This window comes from Macrotis lagotis, chromosome 6 (genome assembly GCF_037893015.1).
Source record: "Macrotis lagotis isolate mMagLag1 chromosome 6, bilby.v1.9.chrom.fasta, whole genome shotgun sequence".
In the NCBI taxonomy this organism is placed as follows: domain Eukaryota; kingdom Metazoa; phylum Chordata; class Mammalia; order Peramelemorphia; family Peramelidae; genus Macrotis; species Macrotis lagotis.
In genome coordinates this window covers 62,430,763-62,451,270 of record NC_133663.1, presented here as the reverse complement: position 1 = coordinate 62,451,270, position 20,508 = coordinate 62,430,763, and the positions used below count along the sequence as shown (strand labels likewise).

The following is a 20,508-nucleotide window of genomic DNA, read 5'->3' as shown; positions in this document are numbered from 1 at the left end:
TACCAAATGAGGTTAATATTTTCTCAATTTCAGAGGGTTAAATATGGCAGAGAAGTCAAATTTTGGGGTGAACACAGATAACCCAGATTAAAATGTAATTTTAATGGAACTTAATGGAATTGTAAATGTAAATGTAAATATGTAAAACTACAATGAAATAAATTAAAATGCAATGCAGTATAAATAATATTAGTTTTCTTTGTCAATATGTAGTTTCCAGAAATCTGTGTTCTATTGGGACAGAGTGTCAAAAGGTTAGAAGATTTGCTCTGGGTGGGGGGGAATGTGATTTGGAGGCCTATTCTCTAATCATTTTACAATACTTCCTTAAAATACCCAGGGATCTATAATTGTATGATCATGGGAACCTCCTAAGGATAGAAGCTGTAACTTCTCTGAGATGGTCTTTATGAACTTGTGTGGCTAAAAAAATTCACCATCTAGAGGTCAGACAGACTTCTGGTAAAGAGCATCACTAAATTAAGCCAGGGCTAGTCCTTAGACAGTTGAAATGCAGCCTATCACACATACTCTTAGGGTATGGAAGTGATCTTAGGGGCTTTCAAGGAATGTAGGCTCTCACAGATCTTATTGAGCTCTAAAGGTTTTAAATGAATGACTGTCAGAAGACTATGACATTGTTTTTCTACCATCAGTTCTTTTTTTAAAATATTTATTTAAGGCAATGGGACTTGCCTAAGGTCACACAACTAGGTGATTAAGTGTCTGAGGTCGAATTTGAACTCAGGTCCTCTTCATTCAGGGCTGGTGCTTTCTCCACTGTACCACTTATCTGCCCCTATGACATTATTTTTAAGGAAAGAGAGCCTTCTCCTCAATAAGTGTGTTTTTTTTAGATTTTTTTTTCAAGGCAATGGGGTTAAGTGGCTTGCCCAAGGCCACACAGCTAGGTAATTATTAAGTGTCTGAGGTCGTATTTGAACTCAGGTACTCCTGACTGCAGGGCCAGTGCTCTATCCACTGCACCACCTAGCTGCCTGTCCCAATAAGTTTACTTAATTTTTTAAAAAGTTATTTTTACTTTAAAAATAAAATTACTTATAAAAAGAAAAGCAACTATTGTTCCTATGATTTTTGGCTTACCCTGCCTTTAATCCAAAGAATGAATTTTATAATAATCTATCTTTGTTTTTGAATTCTAGGCATTTGATTGTGAGCTTACCACATCGGAACACTGCCAGTTGAGCCAGCATTGGTACTTGGTAAGACTTCCCATCACCTGCCACAAACGTGCGTTTCTTTGTATTTTCAGGTTGAAATCGTGATTTCCACAAACCCTTGAAATATATTGCATTGACAAGCACCAGCTTGGTGAGCACACCATCAATAAGATCTGGGGAGATGAGATTGTCAATCATTCCTGTAAAATCAAAAGGAAAAAAGTAATAAGAGACCAGACATAAAGGGGTCCATGGAGGAGAAGGCAAAAGGGATTTAGAGATTAGAGAGACAATAGGGGCAGGACTGGAAGTTCAAAGGATAATAAATTGAAGGTTGCAAGAACTTTAGAGGACACTGAGTTCATGTCCCCTCCCCTTTTGAAGAAGTAGTTCAAGATAAAGAATGGTTTGCCAAGCAAGATTCATGCAAACCAAATATCTGAGTCTAGATTTGAATCCTGAACCTCTTGACTCTAAGCTTAGTGACTCTTGGCATCACAGAATTCTGCTACTCATTCATCTAGTTCAGTAGTTCTTTAAACTTTGTGACATTAATATGCATTTTTTAGGGTTTTTTTTTTTGCAAGGCAAACGGGGTTAAGTGGCTTGCCCAAGGCCACACAGCTAGGTAATTATTAAGTGTCTGAGACCGGATTTGAACCCAGGTACTCCTGACTCCAGGGCCCGTGTTTTATCCACTATGCCACCTAGCCGCTCCTAATCTGCATTTTAAAAAAAAAAATTATTTACAGTTCTGAATTCTTTCCCTCCCACTGCACCCTTCCAACCCACTGAGTAAATAAGAAAAACAAAGTTAGTTTATAGATGTGTATAGTCAAGTAAAACAAATTCCCACATTAATCATGTTCTAAAATAAATATATAGATATCTTTATCTATTTGTTTGTCTATCACATAGAAATATATATATATATATTTACATATATACCCACATACAAACATATATGTATTATATTATATTATAACATTTATATATTTCCAAATAGCTATCTGAATGCTTCAATCTACATGATGAATCTCTCTATTTGGAGGTGGGCAGCATTTTTCATTGTGAATCCTTTAGAAATGTGTGGTTGATTCTATTATGGAAATCAGAGTTGGTTGTCTTTATAGTATTGTTGTTACTGTATAAATTGTTCTCCTAGTTCTGCTCATTTCATTTTGCATCACTTTCAGCTCAGGTTTTTCTAAAGTCCTCCCCATCATTATTTTTTAGAGCAAAATATCAGTTCAACATATACCATGGCCCCCTTTGGCAGTCTGTCAAAACCTATGGTCCCCTTCTCCAACTGTCTTAACTGGAAGAAAGTGCTAAATTTCAGTTAGTGAAAATTAAGATATATAATTTTTCCCCTGTCTGAAATCATAGATTCCCCTGAAATCTATACATGTACCTTTTAGAGGTCTATGGCTTTCAGATTAAGAACCTTGATCTGGTCTTACTCTATTCTATTTGACAGGAAAAAGAGACCCAGAAAAAAGCAGCCTGTTGAAAGATGGAAGAGCTGGGTCTAAAACTCAGGTTTCTTGACTCCGAGTCTTCCAATTACCTACTAAATCATCTATTAAAAGTTTAAAAGTCACAAAAGGCACAAATCTCTCTGCATAGGAGACTAGCTTCTATACAAAATCATGAACTCTGGTCAAAAAACAATTTAAAAAAAATTCCTTTCACTTTTTCTCTAAAGATTTCCAACTGTGGTTTCTGCCTAGATATAACAAAAAACACGCTATTATAGCATTTTGACATTTAGTTAGCAGAAGTGATACCAACTGTTCTGGAGAGACCTAAAGCTTAGAGATCAGGGTCCTTGAAATTTCAAGTTTAATTTAAAAATACTTGAAGTTTTTTTCTATCACTGCAGGGCGTATATCAGCTATTTTTAGTGACATTTTCATAAGTTGATGAAATTTCTCAAATTGTGTATAGGGTTCCCTACCCCTCTGAGACAATTCCATTTCTTTCAAGTCTTCACACAAGAGGTTTCTTCCAATAGCACTTTAAGCAGCACTGTGAAGGCTCATAGCCAGCCTCCTAAGGAATAATGTAGATGGAGGGGCAGAGGATCTGGTTCAAATTCCAACTCTGCCAATCACTTAACTTCTTATATCTCTTTTAATTACCATCAATTAAATTAATAATAATAATAATAATAATAATAATAGTTGTAGAGAGCATCAAGGTTTGCAAATATCACTTCATTTAATCCTCATAATGGTCTTGTCAGGAAGGCACTAGTATTATCCCCATTTGACAGATGAGGAAACTGAGGCTAAGGGAGGTTAAGTGACTTGCCCAGGATCACAAAACTAAACAGCATTGGAAGCAGGATTGGTATCAGGGCTTCCCGACTCTCTCTCTCCACTGAACCTCTTAGCTGCTTAATGCTCAACTGGAGGGATACTAAACAGGAGCTTTTGAAACCTCAGGGCTATCTATGAGTGTTCCATGGGATCCAGGAAACAGAGAAAGGAAGAGAGAACAAGAGAAAAAGAAGCCATTCCCAAAAAACTCTCCAAAGGCACTCATGCCCTGGTTGCCTCTCCTTCTAATTTCTTTTCTTTTCCTTTTTTTAGTTTTTACAAGGCAATGGAGTTAAGTGATTTGCCCAGAATCACACAACTAGGTAATTATTGTCTGGGGCTGGATTTGAATTCAGGTCTTCCTGACTCCAGGGCCAATGCTCTATCCACTGAGCCACCTAGCTGCCCCTCTTCCTCTAATTTCTAATGAACCTGAAGCATTCCTCAGCTAGTCCAAAGACAAAAATGCAGGTAGTTTTGACAAAGATACAGGTTTGCAAGTAGAGATGGCTTCATTCTTTATATTTTTAAAATTGTTTCAGCCTAGCACATGGCAGACACAAAATAAATGCTTGCAGAACAACTGATGGATACATCCTTTTGATGTACAAAAGTCCCGTGCTTTGGTCAGTACAAGAACTTTCCAGATATTCTCCTTGCCAATCAGTCAATAAGTATTGTCTGTCATATGTGCTAAGTACTGAGGATATAAATAAGAAAGAAGTAATTCCTGCCCTTAAGGAGTTTGCAATCTAATGGAAAAGACAATGAGCAAACAAATATGTCCCAAAAATCTATAGATAGGAGAAATTGGAGATAATCAATAGAGGGAAGAAAACTGTTTACCTTTCTTTTGACTATCATATTTTTTTCCATGCTATAGGAATAAACAGTGTACAACAGTACTAGGCTTAAGGTGGCACACAGGTACTACCACCTCTGCTGACTCCTGCCTATATGTTATGCTAACTAGTCAAAGGGGTTCACTCATCTCCTTAATCTCAGGTTTACCACTTCCACCACAGTCTTTTTATTCCTCTTGGTAGGAGGAGTGGCACCTTGATTATGGGAATGGAAACCACTCCCTTCTGGGGTCAGGGTACCCCCACACCCATCCCCTCCTGTAGCATGTTTTGGTGATTAGGTAATGGGCAGAGCCAGCAAGCTCCTGGCGCAGCTGCTTGGGCCAAGGCTCAGGGCCAGGCTCTCCACACAGAAGGCACTTTGACTTGATGGGGGGGGGAGAAACTATTTAAAATATATTTCATATTTAATAGAAAAGAATTACCCTGTTTATAACCATTTCTTGTTACTGTATATCATTTATTGAATGAAAAAATGAGTTTTTGCAAGCTAGTAAGAGCCTCTAATCACCATTTATATGAATAATTCTATGGGAAAATGAAGTCCAGTTCAAAATTCTGTGTTCTTCAATTGAGGACTGACTGTACAGTAAAATTTTTAAAAACAAAATTATCATTTCAAAGTCACAATGGAGAGAACCCATCTGGAATGGCCCTAGATTCTATTATAGAAACAGAATACTATGAACCTAAGAAAGAAGTATTGATGGCAGAATTCTAGTGTTCATTGTCATGAGACTGAAAGAAAAATAAAGCTCAAGGAGGGGTTTGGGACTTTAGTAATTTAAAAATTATTTATTAAGCACCTATGCTATGGAGAGATCGATGGGTTCAATGGATACCATGTAAGACTTAAGATCTCACAAATTGCCTTGGATCCAACTGTGTGACTATGACAGATTATTTAACCTGACTCTTTCTAAGCCTTAGTTTCCTCATCTGTAATACTTACCTTAAAGGGCTGTTACAAGGATCAAAAGACAGAGTATGTATAAAGAGCTTTGCAGACTTTAAATGTTATATAAATAGAAGCTATCATGACTGATATTATTTTACAGAAGAGGAAACTGAAGTTTACCGATATTAAAAATGACTTGCCCAGGCTCACGCAGCAAGTCTTAAAGCCTGAATGAGTCTAGATTCAACTTCAAAATCAATGTGCTTTCTGGGGAATAAGCATTTATGTAGCACCTGCTGTGTATTCATCACTGGGCTAAGCACTTTTTCTAATTGTTATCTCATTTGATCCTCACAATAATCCTATTATATTATCCCCATTATATTATATACATATAATATGTTATATCTAATATTGTATTATATATGCTGTCCTCATTTTTGCAGTTGAGGAAACTAAGGCAAACAGAAGTGAAGTGATTTGCCCAGGATCACAGAGCTAATAAGTATTTGAGATCCAATATGAATTTAGGCCTTCCTGACTCAAGACCCAACATTCAATAGTGGCACTAGACCATTAGCTGCCTCTTCTTTCTTCAATCTCACTCAAGTAAAAGAGGCCATAGATTGGTTGCCTGGGATTAGATGGCTTTATAAGGTATTGTACCCAAATTTACTTGACTTTAATTTTCTTTATAAAAGATGAATGACCCTTGGAAGGGGATGTCTAGAACTCATGGTTGATAGGCAAGCAGAATCCCAGTTAAGCAAGTAGATTATAAGTGCTGACATTTAAATAGTGATTTCAAGTTTACTTTGTATACGTCACCTCACTAAAACCCTTCTTTTACAGATAAGAAAGCTTAGTAAAGTTGAATGATTTGTACATGATCATACAAGTGGTAATGTTTAAAAGTAGGGTTTGAATCAAGAACTTCTTGGCCCTACCTCCTAGCTCCTTCTAGGTTCTGGGGTAAACCTTTTGCCTTTTTCTGGGAACCAGGCTTCAAAGTCATATCTTCCTTGGTATGGCCCCAGGGAAATGCTCTTTCGTCTTATTTCCATTTTCAACATCTTTATGTTGTGTTTCTCTATTACAGTATAAGCATTTTCTCAATTTGAATTCCCCAGGGCCAACATTCTATCCATGGTCTTCCTGACTCCAAGGTCATGTTCCCTCTCATAAGATGGTGAGGAGCTGGCTGTTGTTTGTTAGCTCCCTAACCTGAACACCAGACTAATGTTCGTTCCAGTTTTGGAGGCTATTATCACTCCTGATAATGTCAGATATTTTAAAAATGAGACCAATGACATTTCTAAGCTGGAAGCAAATGTGCTTTAAAATCTTTCTGAAGTACAATTCTGGAAAAATTTGTATACAATCATTTTTGAAGGGGACCAATGACACTATGGGGTGATGTATTGACTTCTTTGTGAATTGGATTTAAGTGAGGCAGAGTTGCACAAAGACATCAGCCCTGCTCTCTCTCCATGAGTTACTGAAGTGAAATGGCAGAATATGACTGCAGGGGATGACCCTAGTGACTTTGATGCCTGACCAAAGCCAAAGTGCTCCAAAGAATCTGTTTCAGCCACTTCATAGACACCAAAACAATAGTTCTCTTTTTTACATTCTATTGGGGGTAGTTTTCACATGCTTGGTGTGGATATCCCACCCCCAATTAACCAAGTTTAGTTACCAGACAGTTAAGAGAATAATCAACTGATAGATTTAAACTTGTTGAATCAAGTCATCCAACCATGTAAAGCTGCTTCCTAAGTCACTGAAATAACTTGTGCATCAGACTGTTGAGCCTTTAATCTAAATCTATAATCCTGTGATTCCATGGATTTTTTGAAGGGAGAGGGAGAGAAATCATGAAGGAAGGAAAAAGTGTCATAGTACTGGAGACTGGAAAATAAAACACTAATTTTTTTTTTGCAAGGCAAAAAATGTGACTCACCTAAGGTCACATACCTAAGCGTCTGAGGATGGATTTGAACTCAGGTTCTCCTGACTCTATCCATTGCACCACCTAGCTGCCCCCAAACACTAATTTTCAAAAAGGGGAGATCTTCTTAAAATGATAGGCAGATAAGTATGACTTCTATTTATGGTCAACATTGAGAAATGGAAGCTGTGATTAGTATGAACTTGTTCACCAAGAACAAGCCATGACAGAATCATTCTATAGTTTTTCTTTTTTTTTTTTTAACCTAAGTTTACTAAAAGTCTGGCCTTTCCTTGGCCTACTGCAGACACAGTATGCCTGAATTTCAGTGAGGCATTTCAAATTCTCTCGTTTATACACTGTGGATAGGAAACGGCTGGATGATAGTACAGTTAGGTAAACTGGGGTCCAACTGAAGAGCCAGGGGTGATTTAAAGATCAGGGTCATCCTAGGGTGAATTCCATAATGGAATACTGTTAGATTCTGTCCCTTGCTTATTATGATAACTATGCCACTTATTTCTGAATACAGCTTACTGATAAAAATGCTTATCAATCTTGTGGATTGTTTCCTTGAAATTCTAACTAAAATCCCACTTTCTATAAGAAGACTTCCCTTAATTTCCCCTTTTTTAACTGCAGTGATTTCCCTTTTAAAATGGTTTCTTATTTAATTTATTTATTAATTTAATTATTTTCAATTTATCATGTATATAGCCTGCTATGTCTATATTTAGTTGCATGTAGTCTCCTCCATTACAGTGCAAACTCTCTGAGGGCAGGGACTAGTTTTTGGTTTGTTTTTTTGTGCTTTTGCCTTTTTTTTTAGTATCCTCAACATTTAGAACATAGAAGGTTCTTAAGAAATGTTTACTGAATTGAACTGAATAATTGAATTTGTCAGGGATGGCTAATTGGTTACATAGTAAAGCAGGGATCTAAAATGATAAACAAGGTAGGAATATGTGACTCTAATAAGACAGAATTTAATACTTGTTTTTTTTAATTGTTGATTTTCTTTTTTAATTTATTTAAGGCAATGGGGTTAAGTGACTTGCCCAAGATCATATAGCTAAGCAATTATTAAGTGTCTGAGGCCAGATTGAGCTCTGGTCCTTCCTCCTGACTCCCAAGTGCTCTCACCACTTCACCACCTAGCTTCCCCAATATTTTTTTTTTAAATGAATTGCACAAGAATAGTACAAAGGAGAAACAATTGTTTCTTTGAACCCTAGTAGACTTGAAAACTCAGGAGTCAGCAGTGTGTTTGTTAATCAAAGCCAATTTAGTTTTAGGCTACATAAATAGAAACAGTGTCTAAAATGAGGGAAAGGGCGGCTAGGTGGCTTAGTGGATAAAGCACCAGCCTTGGAGTCAGGAGTACCTGGGTTCAAATCCCGTCTCACACACTGAATAATTACCTAGCTGTGTGGCCTTGGGCAAGTCACTTAACCCCATTTGCCTTGAAAAAACCTAAAAAACAAAAACAAAACAATAAAATGAGGGAAAGTTATAAACACACAGTATTTGATACTTGTCAGACCACATGTGGAATAGTATGTTCAGTTCTGGCTGTTTAGGAAGGATACTGAAAATTAGGATGCACAGAAGAGGATCTGCTGAAGGAACTGAGGATGTTTAGGAAGAAGAAGAAGAAAAGATTTGGGGCAACTGTTTATAAATATAAGTGGTTATTCACATAATTCCAAACCCCAGATTAGCAGTGTCTGGATTAATGAAATTTTCCTTTACTGAGGGATAGGAGAGAAAACACATTTAGATATTAGCACATTAGAATCTAAATATTTTCCCATTCATCCACTCTGCATCACCCTAGATATGTTAGGGTGCTGCAAATACTCACCTCTAGTTTCATTTTTAACCCAGAAATTGATGGAATCAGCAGCAGAGGCTTTATCTTCAAAGTTCAAATTCCGGACTTCACACTGAAACACATCTTTGTTCCTTGTAACAAAAGGCACTTCCATTTTAAAGCCATTCTTTGCAAATATAGCATTCGCCACTGTGACAATGTCTTTATTCTTCTTGGAGACGATGGCCTTGTTGATTTTCTTTAAAACTTTACCAAATCCTGTGGGAAAGATGGGAGAACGTAGCAAATTAATTACAAAGAGAATCAAAAGGAAACTTCTATCTTGTAACTTATGGGGAATAAGGACATTCTAAATAAGATGTTTGGGTAGCAGGAGGCCTAATTCTTCCATCATCTTAGTTGTCTACAAGAGTGAGCTCTCTTTCCAGAATGGAAGCCAGATAACATGCTGGGAAGTGTTGGGACTTTATAATTAGTTGATTGCAAAGGTAGAGTCAGAAGGCATATACATTTATCAATGTAAGAAAGAACTGGCTCTGACATCTTCCACGCACTACTATCATCTTCACAATTGAGAGTTTTTTCTTGAAGATAGTAAGTTTAATTACTAGCTCAAAAGTCAAATGAAATAATATTCTGTTCCAAGATCAATCTCTGCTCACATGCAATTCAATTAGGGAGGCATGTAGGGAATACATCACTTTAGCCTAAACTCTTCACCTATACAATGAGCAGATGAGAGGAGATGGGTTTCAAGGTTCCCTTTGGTTCTATATTTAGGGAATCAACTTGATTTTTTGTTGTTCTTTTTTGTTTTCCCACTCTTTGACACTATTTTTTTTTAATCAAGGAGTTTCAATGTGGCGCTCACCCTTGACTAAACTTGAAGTTCTCAATTACTTCTATTAATTGCTTCTATGATTCTAAAGATACATTTGAAGACACAAGTTTATAGATTTAGAACTGAAAGGGACCTCATTTTGTTTTTTACAAATGAAAAAAACTGAGGATCACAGTCACACAGATAGTAAGTAATATAGGTTTTCTGTCTCCATAGATCAGTATTTTTTCCATTGTACAACACTGACTCAATAGAACTGTATTATATATTAATATATGTCCTGTTTGGTTCCAAATGGGTTAATGCAGAGAAGTCTCCACTCAAATTCTATTCCAATGCATCATCATGGTGTGGAGGGGACCCCTGGGGCTTGCTGGTAGGAAAAAAATGCAGAATCATTGCAATTCCCAAGGTGTACTAGCTCTTGCCTATCTGTGTCATCAGTTCTACAAAAGGGTTTTCAAAATAATGGAGTGTGCTCTGGAGTGTAATTGTGGAGCTCCCTGAGAGCAGGGGCTATTTTTACCTTTGTCTTTATAGACATCCAGCACCATGTTTGGCACAGTTGCTCCTGGCCCAATTGAGATAAAATAACACAATTTCTTTTGCAAATCTTAATTGGTTACAGAAATACTAGCCATTATTGTTGTTGAATGTTACAAGCTAGAAAAACTTTAATTATTGGTCCAGAAAAGGATTGTCATCTGAAGAATAGATTAACTAAGTGTGGAAAGTCTTGGTCATTGGGTGATGAATTTCTTCAGCCTGGTTACCGACAATGCTGTTTACTAAGCCAGGGGAAAAGTTCTGAGTTCTGTCACTAGAAGGAACCACCACCCAGACAAAAATCACACTGAAATATTTTAGTGTGAAACAAGATGACAAGATACCAGGAAACTATTGTGTCAATGAGGAGTTAGGATCTTAGCTTTCTCCTGTTTATTTCAATTTTCTTCAAAAAATGTCCCTCTCTTTTCAGCAGGGTCAACATCAAACAGCCGGTATATTGTTCACCTTAACAAAATATTCATTCATTAAATGTTTATTGGTCATTCATTCAATTACTGGATATGAACCATCTGCTAGGTGATGGAAGAGACAGGAGGGTTAGGTAAGACTCAGACCTTACAAGTCATTCTAGAGTGCCCTCTTGTCACTCAAATTGTTACTATCAGGTCTTCCTGACTATGAGATCAGAGCTCTATGCATTACACAGAAGCTACCTTTCACATGATACTTCAGGGCTTACCTGACCAAATAAAGAGAAAAACAAAGTCAGTATAAGCAAGACTAAGAGGGTAAGTGCTAATCTGCACTGGGGAAGAGAGTTTCCTCACTAGAACTCCTTTACCTAGATGAAATCATAGACCTGAGAAAAATGTCATATAACTCTATAGGGATCATGGATAATGAGTGGGAAAGGAGTTTAGGGGTCGGGGAGTTCATTCCTTCATTTTGCAGAGTGAGACCTGGGGTATGTAGGTGACCCAGGGCATGGAGTACCAGGTCTGGAATCAGAAAGACCTGAGTTTCAAATTTGACCTCAGACACTTAACTGGTTGTGATCCAGGGTAAGTCATTTAACCCTGTTTGCCTCAGATCTTCATCTGTAAAATGAACTGGAGAAGGAAATGGCAAACCATTCCAGTTTATTTGTCAAGAAAACCTCAATTGGGCTCATGGAGAGTCAAACACAACAGGAAAATGACTGAACAACAACAAACTGAGGCTTAGGGAAACCAAATGACTTGCTCTGGCCACCCTGTAAGTAGCAAAGGCAGGTTTTGACTCCAGATCCTCTAACCCCAGAGTCAGTACTCTTCCTCCCCTATCCGGCTCCATGGTGCTTCCTTATTTTTATTGTTCCTTATTTTTACAAGCCAGTGTCTCCACACTGCTCCTTATTTATACAAACCAGTCCTACCTTAGCTCTTCCTCCCCAGAGACAACACAATTATTTTGTCCTAAGGGGCTTGAAAGCTGAGGATGTCCTTGATCATAAGTTGTCCTTTTTTCTCTAGAATGAATTTTTAGTTTAGTCCCAGATTTCACTACTATTGCGCATCTTTTTGTTTGTTTGTTTGTTTTCAAATAGAGATGAAGAAAGCACCAGAGAGGGTAGATGTAGGATGACTCCTCAAAAGGCCAAAACCATCAGCATTTTTGAAAGTGCCATTGATTGGATTTATATTTGAGATATATTTTTTAAAACAGATACTATTTTTAGAGGGTCTACAAGTGTGAACTTGTCATTATCATCTTTTTGGAAGCAATTCACTCACCGTGAATAGAGAAAATATAATTGTTCGATGAGAAAACCCTCAAGACAAGGTCTTGCATAATGAAATGGATTCTAGGAATACCTCTTTAATCCCACACAGAGAGCTGATCACACAAGCCAGCAAGACCTAGCAGGTCTGGAGAGTTGCAGTGACCCCATGTTTTTGGTTGGCTTTTTTTTCCTCTACCCAGTTCTGGAACTTAACTTACTGGTTCCTCTTTTTAGTTTTTTTAGATGACTGTGTCTCTGCTTGAAAACTAGGTACAGGGCTCTGGCCTTGCCTAAGGTGGGCTAGACAGACCTCTGCCTAACTATTTATCATAAATAGTAGTTCTATAGTGCTTAAAGATTTACAAAGTTCTTTAGTTTCATCATCTCATTAAATTCTTATTTTTTTCTTCATTATCTTGCTCTATGAAAATAGTTTTTGTCCTTCTTTTAGGTGACTCATGTACATTTACTCGAGTTGCGTTGTCTCTGTGGGGGAAGAGCTAGGGTAAGACTGGTTTGTGAAGCAATAAAAATAAGAAAGCATTGATGAGACACATACAGGTTAAAAATAACAAAAGGAAAGGTACAACTGTATAGAGGTCTATCTTTGACTCTTGGATCAAAAAATAAGAGTCCCTGTAACAAAAACTAAATTTTTCCTAGTCTTCCTCCTTCCTGGAACCCCTTCTTCCTGGATTTGATCTAAGAATTAGCCCTAACCAAAGCTTATAATACATATTTATCAGATCAGCTGGCATAGTAGGAGGCGTAGTGAGCTTGAGTCAGAACACCTGGTCCTGGCTCTCACCCTTTTAATTGAGTGGCTCTGGGAAAACAAAAATCATAAATTTCTGAGCCTCATTTACTCATTTATTCTAGGCTTTCATTTTACTGTCAAGGAAACTGAGGTCGAAAGAGGGTAAATGATGTCCCTAGAGTCTTACAACTAGCAAGAGGCAAAGCTTGATGTGAGAGTCTCTAAAACCAGAGCTCTTTACATTTTACCAAACTTCCTTTTATGCCCTAAAGGAGCATTCCAGACCTCAGGGCAAGCTAACCAGCATGAGATTGGCCCATCTAAGCAACATCGGTTTACACAGCAGAGGGAATTCTGGACTGTCAGTCTCCATTTTAATCACTTCCTCTAGCTCAGAGCCATAACTAGCAATTTTGGACCCCAAATTAACCCGGCACAAGTAGCATGGGAAGATCCTTTTAGTCAACTTTATAAGATAAATTTGGTTCCTGGGATAAGAACCCAACTAATTGCCTTTGGGGAAAAAAAGAGACACCAGGATATTGGCCTCTGTGGGCAGACATCAAGTAAAGCTGTGTTTGTAGTGATTACTGGACTGTGGCCAGGTAGGAGCTCACCTGACTCACAGCTGGGAGGGGAAGAAGCTTTTATCTGGGAGCTTCCTATTTTAGCTAATTATTCTTACTAGTAAAGGTGCTAAGTTCAACTGTTTCTACCTGCTGAAGGATTCCAAGCAGCCAGCTCCCCTTGAGGTTCAGCACCCTGAGGCAAAGTACTGATTACCTGGTTGCCTTTGCCCTAGCTTCAGACAAGATGTTCATCTTGATTCATTTCCACACCAGCGAAGAAAGAGGCAAAAAAAACCCCAAGCTTAAACACACACACCACACACACACACACACACACAAACACAGGAACTGAAAGCACAGCAGAGAGAGAAAGAAATCAAAACCAATTTGTCCAAAGTTATATTGCTAGGGGCGGCTAGGTTGCACAGTGGATAGAGCACTGACCCTGGAGTTAGGAGTACCTGAGTTCAAATCTGACCTCAGACACTTAATAATTACCTAGCTGTGTGGCCTTGGGCAAGCCACTTAACCCCATTTGCCTTGCAAAAAGAAAAATCTAAAAAAAAAGTTATATTGCTAACCAGGGTTCAGCCTAGAATCATCAAGGTCTCCTTCTAGCCCCCAACTCTTTTTAACAGAGACATCATGGTATGCAATGGAAAGAGTTGCATTTTGAGTCACATGAGTTTGAATCCCAACTTTGACATTTATTAATTTTGACCTTAAGGAATTTGCTTTCCTCAAATATCCTCCTCTGTAAAATGGGATTTGATATCCTCATAAAAGAGTTAAACTAGATCATTTCAGAGTTCATATTTTAAGGGACAATTGGTGAATAGCCTACTCATCCCAAGCCTGTATTGTGTAATGGAAATAATATTGCTTTGGGAAGTAGGTAGTCTGAGGGGTCTGTTATCAGCTCTGCCTCTAACTATATTATCTGGGGCAGCCAGTTTGATTCCTCTGGGCAGAGGCTTCTTGTATAAAATGAACCAGATCACATAGTCACAGATTTAGAGCTGGAAAGGAGGCCATCTAGTCCAGTTTCCTCATTTTACAGATGAAATAACTGAGGCCAACAATAGTCAAGTGACTTCTGCCCAAAGTTCTTTTTTTAAAAATTTTTATCTAAGGCAATGGTGTTAAAAGACTTGCCCAAGGTCACACAGCTAGCAATTGTTAAGTGTCTGAGGCTAGACTTGAACTCAGGTCTTCCTCACTCCAGGACCAGTACTCTATCCACTGCACCACCTAGCTTCCCCTTACAGGTAGTAATCTAAAGTAGAATTTAAACATATGTCCTTCAACTCCACAGCTAATAATATTTCAATCCATTTGAAAATTCTGTGATGTTGGAATTGATGATTTCCCCCAATAATCCTTGATATATCCTGAGGAATTATCCTGTAAAAGACATCCTGCTGTAAAAGATATCCCAGTTGTGACAGAAAGAAAACTCACCATTGACACCATATCTCATCACTGTTGTCAGCTGCTTCTTTGTCTTGCCATCAGCCCCAAGCTGAAGCATCCCTAGGATTGATGCAATCCCATGGGGAGAAATAATGATATTCTCACGAGGGCGCGATTTGACTATTTGATTAAAAACTTGGATTCCAGTGTCTGAGCCAAGTTCCTCAAGAGAGAAAGGATCAAGATGGGAGTAGGCTGATGTCAAAGTCACTGTGGTGAAAAGGAGAAGTGGAAATTGCCAAGACATGGTTCCTTCTTGAAGGACAACCTGCAAATTAAGGAAAATTAAGATGCATTTACTATGCAGTCATTAGGAAAATATATTGTCTTCTCCGCTTGGTGTCAGTCTTTATACTGCATGTGACCCATTGAAAACTGAAAAATAGCTAAGGAGAACTCGAATTAGATATAACAGAAAATATTGGACATCTCTTAAGAAATTAGAGACAATAACTGGGTTGAATTCCTGCTTCTGACACAAACATGGCTGTATAATCTTGGGCAAGTCATTTAACTGCTCAGTGACTGACGGCTCTAAAACTATAAAGCTACAGCCCAATCTCATTGATAAAATGGTTGACAAACCACTTGGGAGTTTCTGACACTGCTGAAATCACAGTTTCCCTTTCTATAGCCTCACACTTAGAATTAGTAGAGAAATATATAGCTTTAAAATCTTCAAAGCAACCAAATTCTTAAGTCTTCTTTGGTACTTTTGGAGCAAAGTAACAAAGTTTTAGAATTGATGGAAAGGGAGGAATAAAGAGAAGGGAAAAGAGAGGAGGAAGCAGGAAGGAGGAAGAAAGGAGAATAACATTTTTTTTAAGGTTACAAGACACAGAAGGATTTAATAAAACTAACAGATATAAACTTATTCACAATATAGAGTTTAAATTGGCTCACTAGCAATATACCTAGTTATCCAGATATTTACCAACTATTTACTATTTAAGTGTCATAAGTTATCATAGTTGCAAAACTATATCTGTTGGAGATTCTAAAGGAACAGAAAAAAGAATGAAAAAATTAGAGGAATAATTATGGATATAGATATGGTGACCATAATTAGAAAATGTGATCTGCTTTGTTCATTAAAAGTGCACTTTCATTTGTCATAGTTGATAAACACTGAGCTTGAAATCAGAACGACATGTTCAAATCCCAACTCAGACACCTACTAGCTGTATAATCCTGAGCAAATCAATTAACTCAGCTCAATTTTCTCATCTACAAAATGAGGATAATGATAACATCTACCTTATAGGATTATTATGAGAATCAAATGAAATAATGTCAAATGCTTTGCAGACTTAAAAATTTTGTTTTGTAAATATTAGCTAATATTATTTTCAAGTAAAGAAACATTGATATCATTTGTTTTTAAACATTTCTTAAAATATCTCTGACCTCTTCCTCCCAGAAATCCATGATTTGTAACTGCTAGGTTGAATAGTAGATAAAAGTGCTGGACCTGGAGACAGGAAAACCTGAGTTCAAATTTGGCCTCAGACTTTTATTGGCTATATGACCCCAGTCAAGTCACTCTGACTGCCATAGTTTCCTCATCTGAAAAATGGGGATAATTAATAATAATAATAATAATACTAATATAACAACACATTGTCTATTGGATGTGAGGACCTACTGCTGTGAGGATCAAATGAGATAATATTTGTTAAGTATTTTGCAAACCTTGAAGTATCGTATAAAGGTTAGCTATTGTTTTAGCTAACAATAAATAATAAGAAGAAGAATAATAAAGGAAAAACAGTTTGCCAAAACTAACCAATATATTGAAAAAGTTTGATATTATATGCCACTTTCTATATTATTAATATTCCACCTCTGAAAAAAAGAGAGAGGGGAGGGAGAGATAGGAGTGGATGGGAGGAAGATTTACAATGTATTTAAATCCCCTCATACACCTGCTGAAATAGCCATAAGCAAGCACACAGATGTTATCTCTGAAAGCTACCTTCAGTGCCTATAGTAAGTATATCAGGGAAAAACATTAAGCAAATTGATTAAGAATACATCTGTTTACACTTCTAGGGGCTGCTTGGAGGCATAGTAGATAGAGCATCAGCCCTGGAGTCAGGAGAACTTGAGTTCAAATGTGACCTCAGACACTTAGAAATTGCCTAGCTGTGTGACCTTGGGCAAGTCATTTAATCTCATTGCCTTAAATAAATTAAACTAAAAAAAAAAGCAATTAACTTCTGTTCCCCTATTCTAACTCCATTTTAAAGAAGCTTTTCCTCCATTAAGCAAAACTTAAGATACCCTCCACTTTTTATCTATTTATTTATTTTTTGCTGTGGAGTGTGGCTGAATTTGTCAAAATCCATCCAAATATACCTTCCATTTAATGAGGACCTCAACTAGAAATGCTACTTTAATTTTTGCTGGGCAATACCCAAAGTCACACAGCCAGGTAATGATTAAGTGCCTGAGGCTGGCTTTGAACTCAAGTCCTCCTAATTCCCCGTCAGTGTTCTATCCACTGTGCCTCCTAGCTGCCCCTCAAAATGCTACTTTAAGCAAAAGCACAGTGTCTGGTATATAGAAGGCAACAAGTGTTTATTGAATAAACTGAATGAAAAGCACAATTCTTTCTTCCTCCATGAAGTATATAATTCCTGCTAAATTTTTTGTGGGGTCCCTCCTAAAAGGCCCAAGCTCTTAAAATTATGGGAATTCAGGTATTACTTTCCCTCTTTTTTCTCCCCCACCCCACTCCTTGTAATGAGGCTGTTTAATGGTGAAGCAATGTTAAGGTAAGAAAAGGTAGAAGGAGCAACAGAATAAAAGTTATATTCCATCTATTTTGAAGATTAAGGGCCTTTTCCATCCAACCTGTCCTTTGGGAGGAAAGAAAGGGCAAAAGTCAGGGCTAGTCCTAGGTAAAATCCTGCAACTGGAAAAGTTCATCTTTTTTGGTTCTCTCCCATCTCCCTTCCATACTTTTCTACTCTCTGGTCCCTCTATCTTCCCAGTTCAAGATGTGCCCAACCTCTTCAAGCTAGTGTTTGTATAACCATAGATGGCAACATAGATGTTTGTCCTTCATTCTTGGAGACCATAACATCAGGGAATGCCATGACAAGTACATGAATTGGATTTGAGTGGGGGGCTATGCTTAGTTACCAGTCGCACTTTCTCTTCCAGAATCATCTAGGTCCAGTGGCCGGATAAGAATCAAGATGACTAGAGATGGCCCTGGATATGAGGCAGTCAGGGTTAAGTGACTTGCCCAAGGTCACACAGCTAGGTGCTAAGTGTCTGAGGCTGGATTTGAACTCCTGTCCTCCTGACTTCAGTGCTCTACTCACTGCACTTACTCTGAAGGCTTCATGTAGCAGCCTTACCCTCTCTCATCACAATGTCCCAATGTCCAAATAGTATTCAGATTTTCTTGTACAGTTTTGGTTTAAACAAATGAAAGTCCACTTTTAATGAACACTGCCAAAGCAGAGCACAGGTTCTATTTATGGTCACAATATCTATTCCCCATAATTATTACTTTGATTCTTGTGCCCTTTCTTCTGTTCCTCTGATATCTCAAATAGATATTGGGAAGGCCAATGGAAAAGTATGAATAATTAACCTTCCCCTCCTCTGACTCTTTTATTGTCTGTTAAGGAAAATGAATTGCTAATAGATGGTGAGTGTTTGGGACATCAGTCAGTAAAAGAGATGGTTTTCTCATTCAAGAACATTTTCTAAAAAAAAGATAAAGGCTATTATGTCTACTTGAGGTTCAATCATCTTTCCCTTATATCCCACTCTTTGTGGGTTTTATTAACAGAGACCTCAGAGTGGTTTTCCATTTCATTCTCCAGCTCATTTTACAGAGGAGAAAACTTATAGAAACAGAATTAAGTGACTTGCCCAGATCACATAGCTAGGAAAGTGTCTGAGGTTGGATTTGAACTTGGGAAGATTACTCTTCTTTACTTGAGGCTCAACATTCTATCCATAGTTGCTCCTATGTATCTCTATGAGCTGCCTATTCCTATTCTCTTTCCTACCTCTTTCCCTCAATAGGATGATGAATTTAGCCACTGTTATCCTTTTCTCCCACTCATAGGGTTCCCATTGGAAGTCTGATGTTAACCCTAATTTTTTCCCCACAGGAAGGAGAAACAGTCACATTGCCTTGGATTCATTTGACTTTCCAACAATATTGTCAAATTTATGAATGTCCATCAAAAGTCAAATACATTCCAAGACCCCCAAATTCTTTATTGTTCCTACTCCTTAGATATTAGTAGATACTAACAGCTGTCAAGCAATTACTCCCAGAAATACTTTCCTCTAAGGACCCAATGATTGACTTTAGTTATATAATTTTAATAATTATAAGAACTATTTACCAATTATACACAATAACTATCAATCAGGATAAAATCATTATATGTTTATATGTATAACATATACATATAACATAAAATGGTTATTCCTCAGAAGAATTGTTTTAAATTTTAGCTTGAGTTAAATAATACATCTTGGCTAACATGAAAGTTTACAAATTTACCAACAAGAACTTTTATTAAATCTTATGTTCTGAAGCTGACAGTTTGTTTACTAGCTACTTCTATCTTCATTAAGAGATGTTGGTACATCAAAATGGTGTTCTTGAGCCAGGCTAAGAAATGAATTGTACTTATGTTTATTTCTTTGTTAAAACTAATTGTTTTCTTTTGGTGCATTATAAGCCCAGAGTAAAGACAGTAAAATAAACTATTAGGCTGAGAACAGAAGTATAAACAAAAATATAGTCTGAAAATTTCTAAGTTATATGGTTATTATAGAGGGCTTGTCATCTTGTCATTCATAATTATTTTCTAACATGTACCATGTAGAATTTGCTTTTTTTTGGTCTAATCCAGAATCAATATTTCATGCATCCTCCCATAGATGTAACTGTAAGATATCTGTGTAAGCAAAGGCTTTCTCAATTCAGAACTTCAAGGTGACCTACATACTTTGCTTCTCTGGGTCTTTTCCATGGCCAGCATGACCTAATTTTGTTTTTGGCTCATAGGATACTTTTAATATTGTTATACAAAAGTAAACAGGAAAAAATAATATCTGGAATTTTAGGGTTTCCAAATATTCACTGCAGAAACTGAGTTGATTTTTCAAAACTTGAGATTATAATTCCTTTTCAATGTAAAAGATCCCCAAAGTCTGCTATGAAGAAGAGAGAGTTACATTTTATTCGACTTAAAGATACTTGGTTATATTCCCTAAAATGTTTTGATTCAGTTCATGGCTATCATCTTCATTCAATATACATGTTGGCTTTATCCTTTTCTACTGTCATCCTTCAATGAACCATAATCTATTTCCTGAATGATATCCTTCCTAACTATATAAAAATTAGAAAGGATCTGAGTTCCTACTATGCCATGGTTATCTCCTGTCTTCTGATCAGACTACACTGATGTGGACAGTGAAACTCCAGCTGCACAGTCTGAAGATAGCTAAATGTCCTAAACTTTGGGAACTTTGTGAAGAATTATGTTCCAGCCTCCTCTGA

General features: G+C 37.2%; 1 protein-coding gene and 1 long non-coding RNA gene across 2 annotated transcripts in view; one reads left to right on the top strand and one right to left on the bottom strand.

Moving 5' to 3' along the window:
• Nucleotides 1-19,360, top strand: part of LOC141490883 (uncharacterized) — a 37,693-nt gene extending 18,333 nt beyond the window's left edge. The window contains exon 4 of the long non-coding RNA XR_012469381.1: nt 1,164-19,360. This is a non-coding gene — a long non-coding RNA (uncharacterized LOC141490883). The remainder of the gene's footprint in view (nt 1-1,163) is intronic.
• The window catches only part of SERPINE2 (serpin family E member 2), a 77,227-nt gene that overhangs the window by 19,261 nt on the left and 37,458 nt on the right, over nt 1-20,508 (bottom strand). The window contains exons 2-4 of the mRNA XM_074191263.1: nt 14,952-15,231; nt 9,082-9,309; nt 1,184-1,381 (exon numbers count right to left, since the gene is read on the bottom strand). Of these exons, the coding sequence (XP_074047364.1) occupies nt 1,184-1,381; nt 9,082-9,309; nt 14,952-15,210 (685 nt within the window). The 5' untranslated portion in view covers nt 15,211-15,231. The remainder of the gene's footprint in view (nt 1-1,183; nt 1,382-9,081; nt 9,310-14,951; nt 15,232-20,508) is intronic.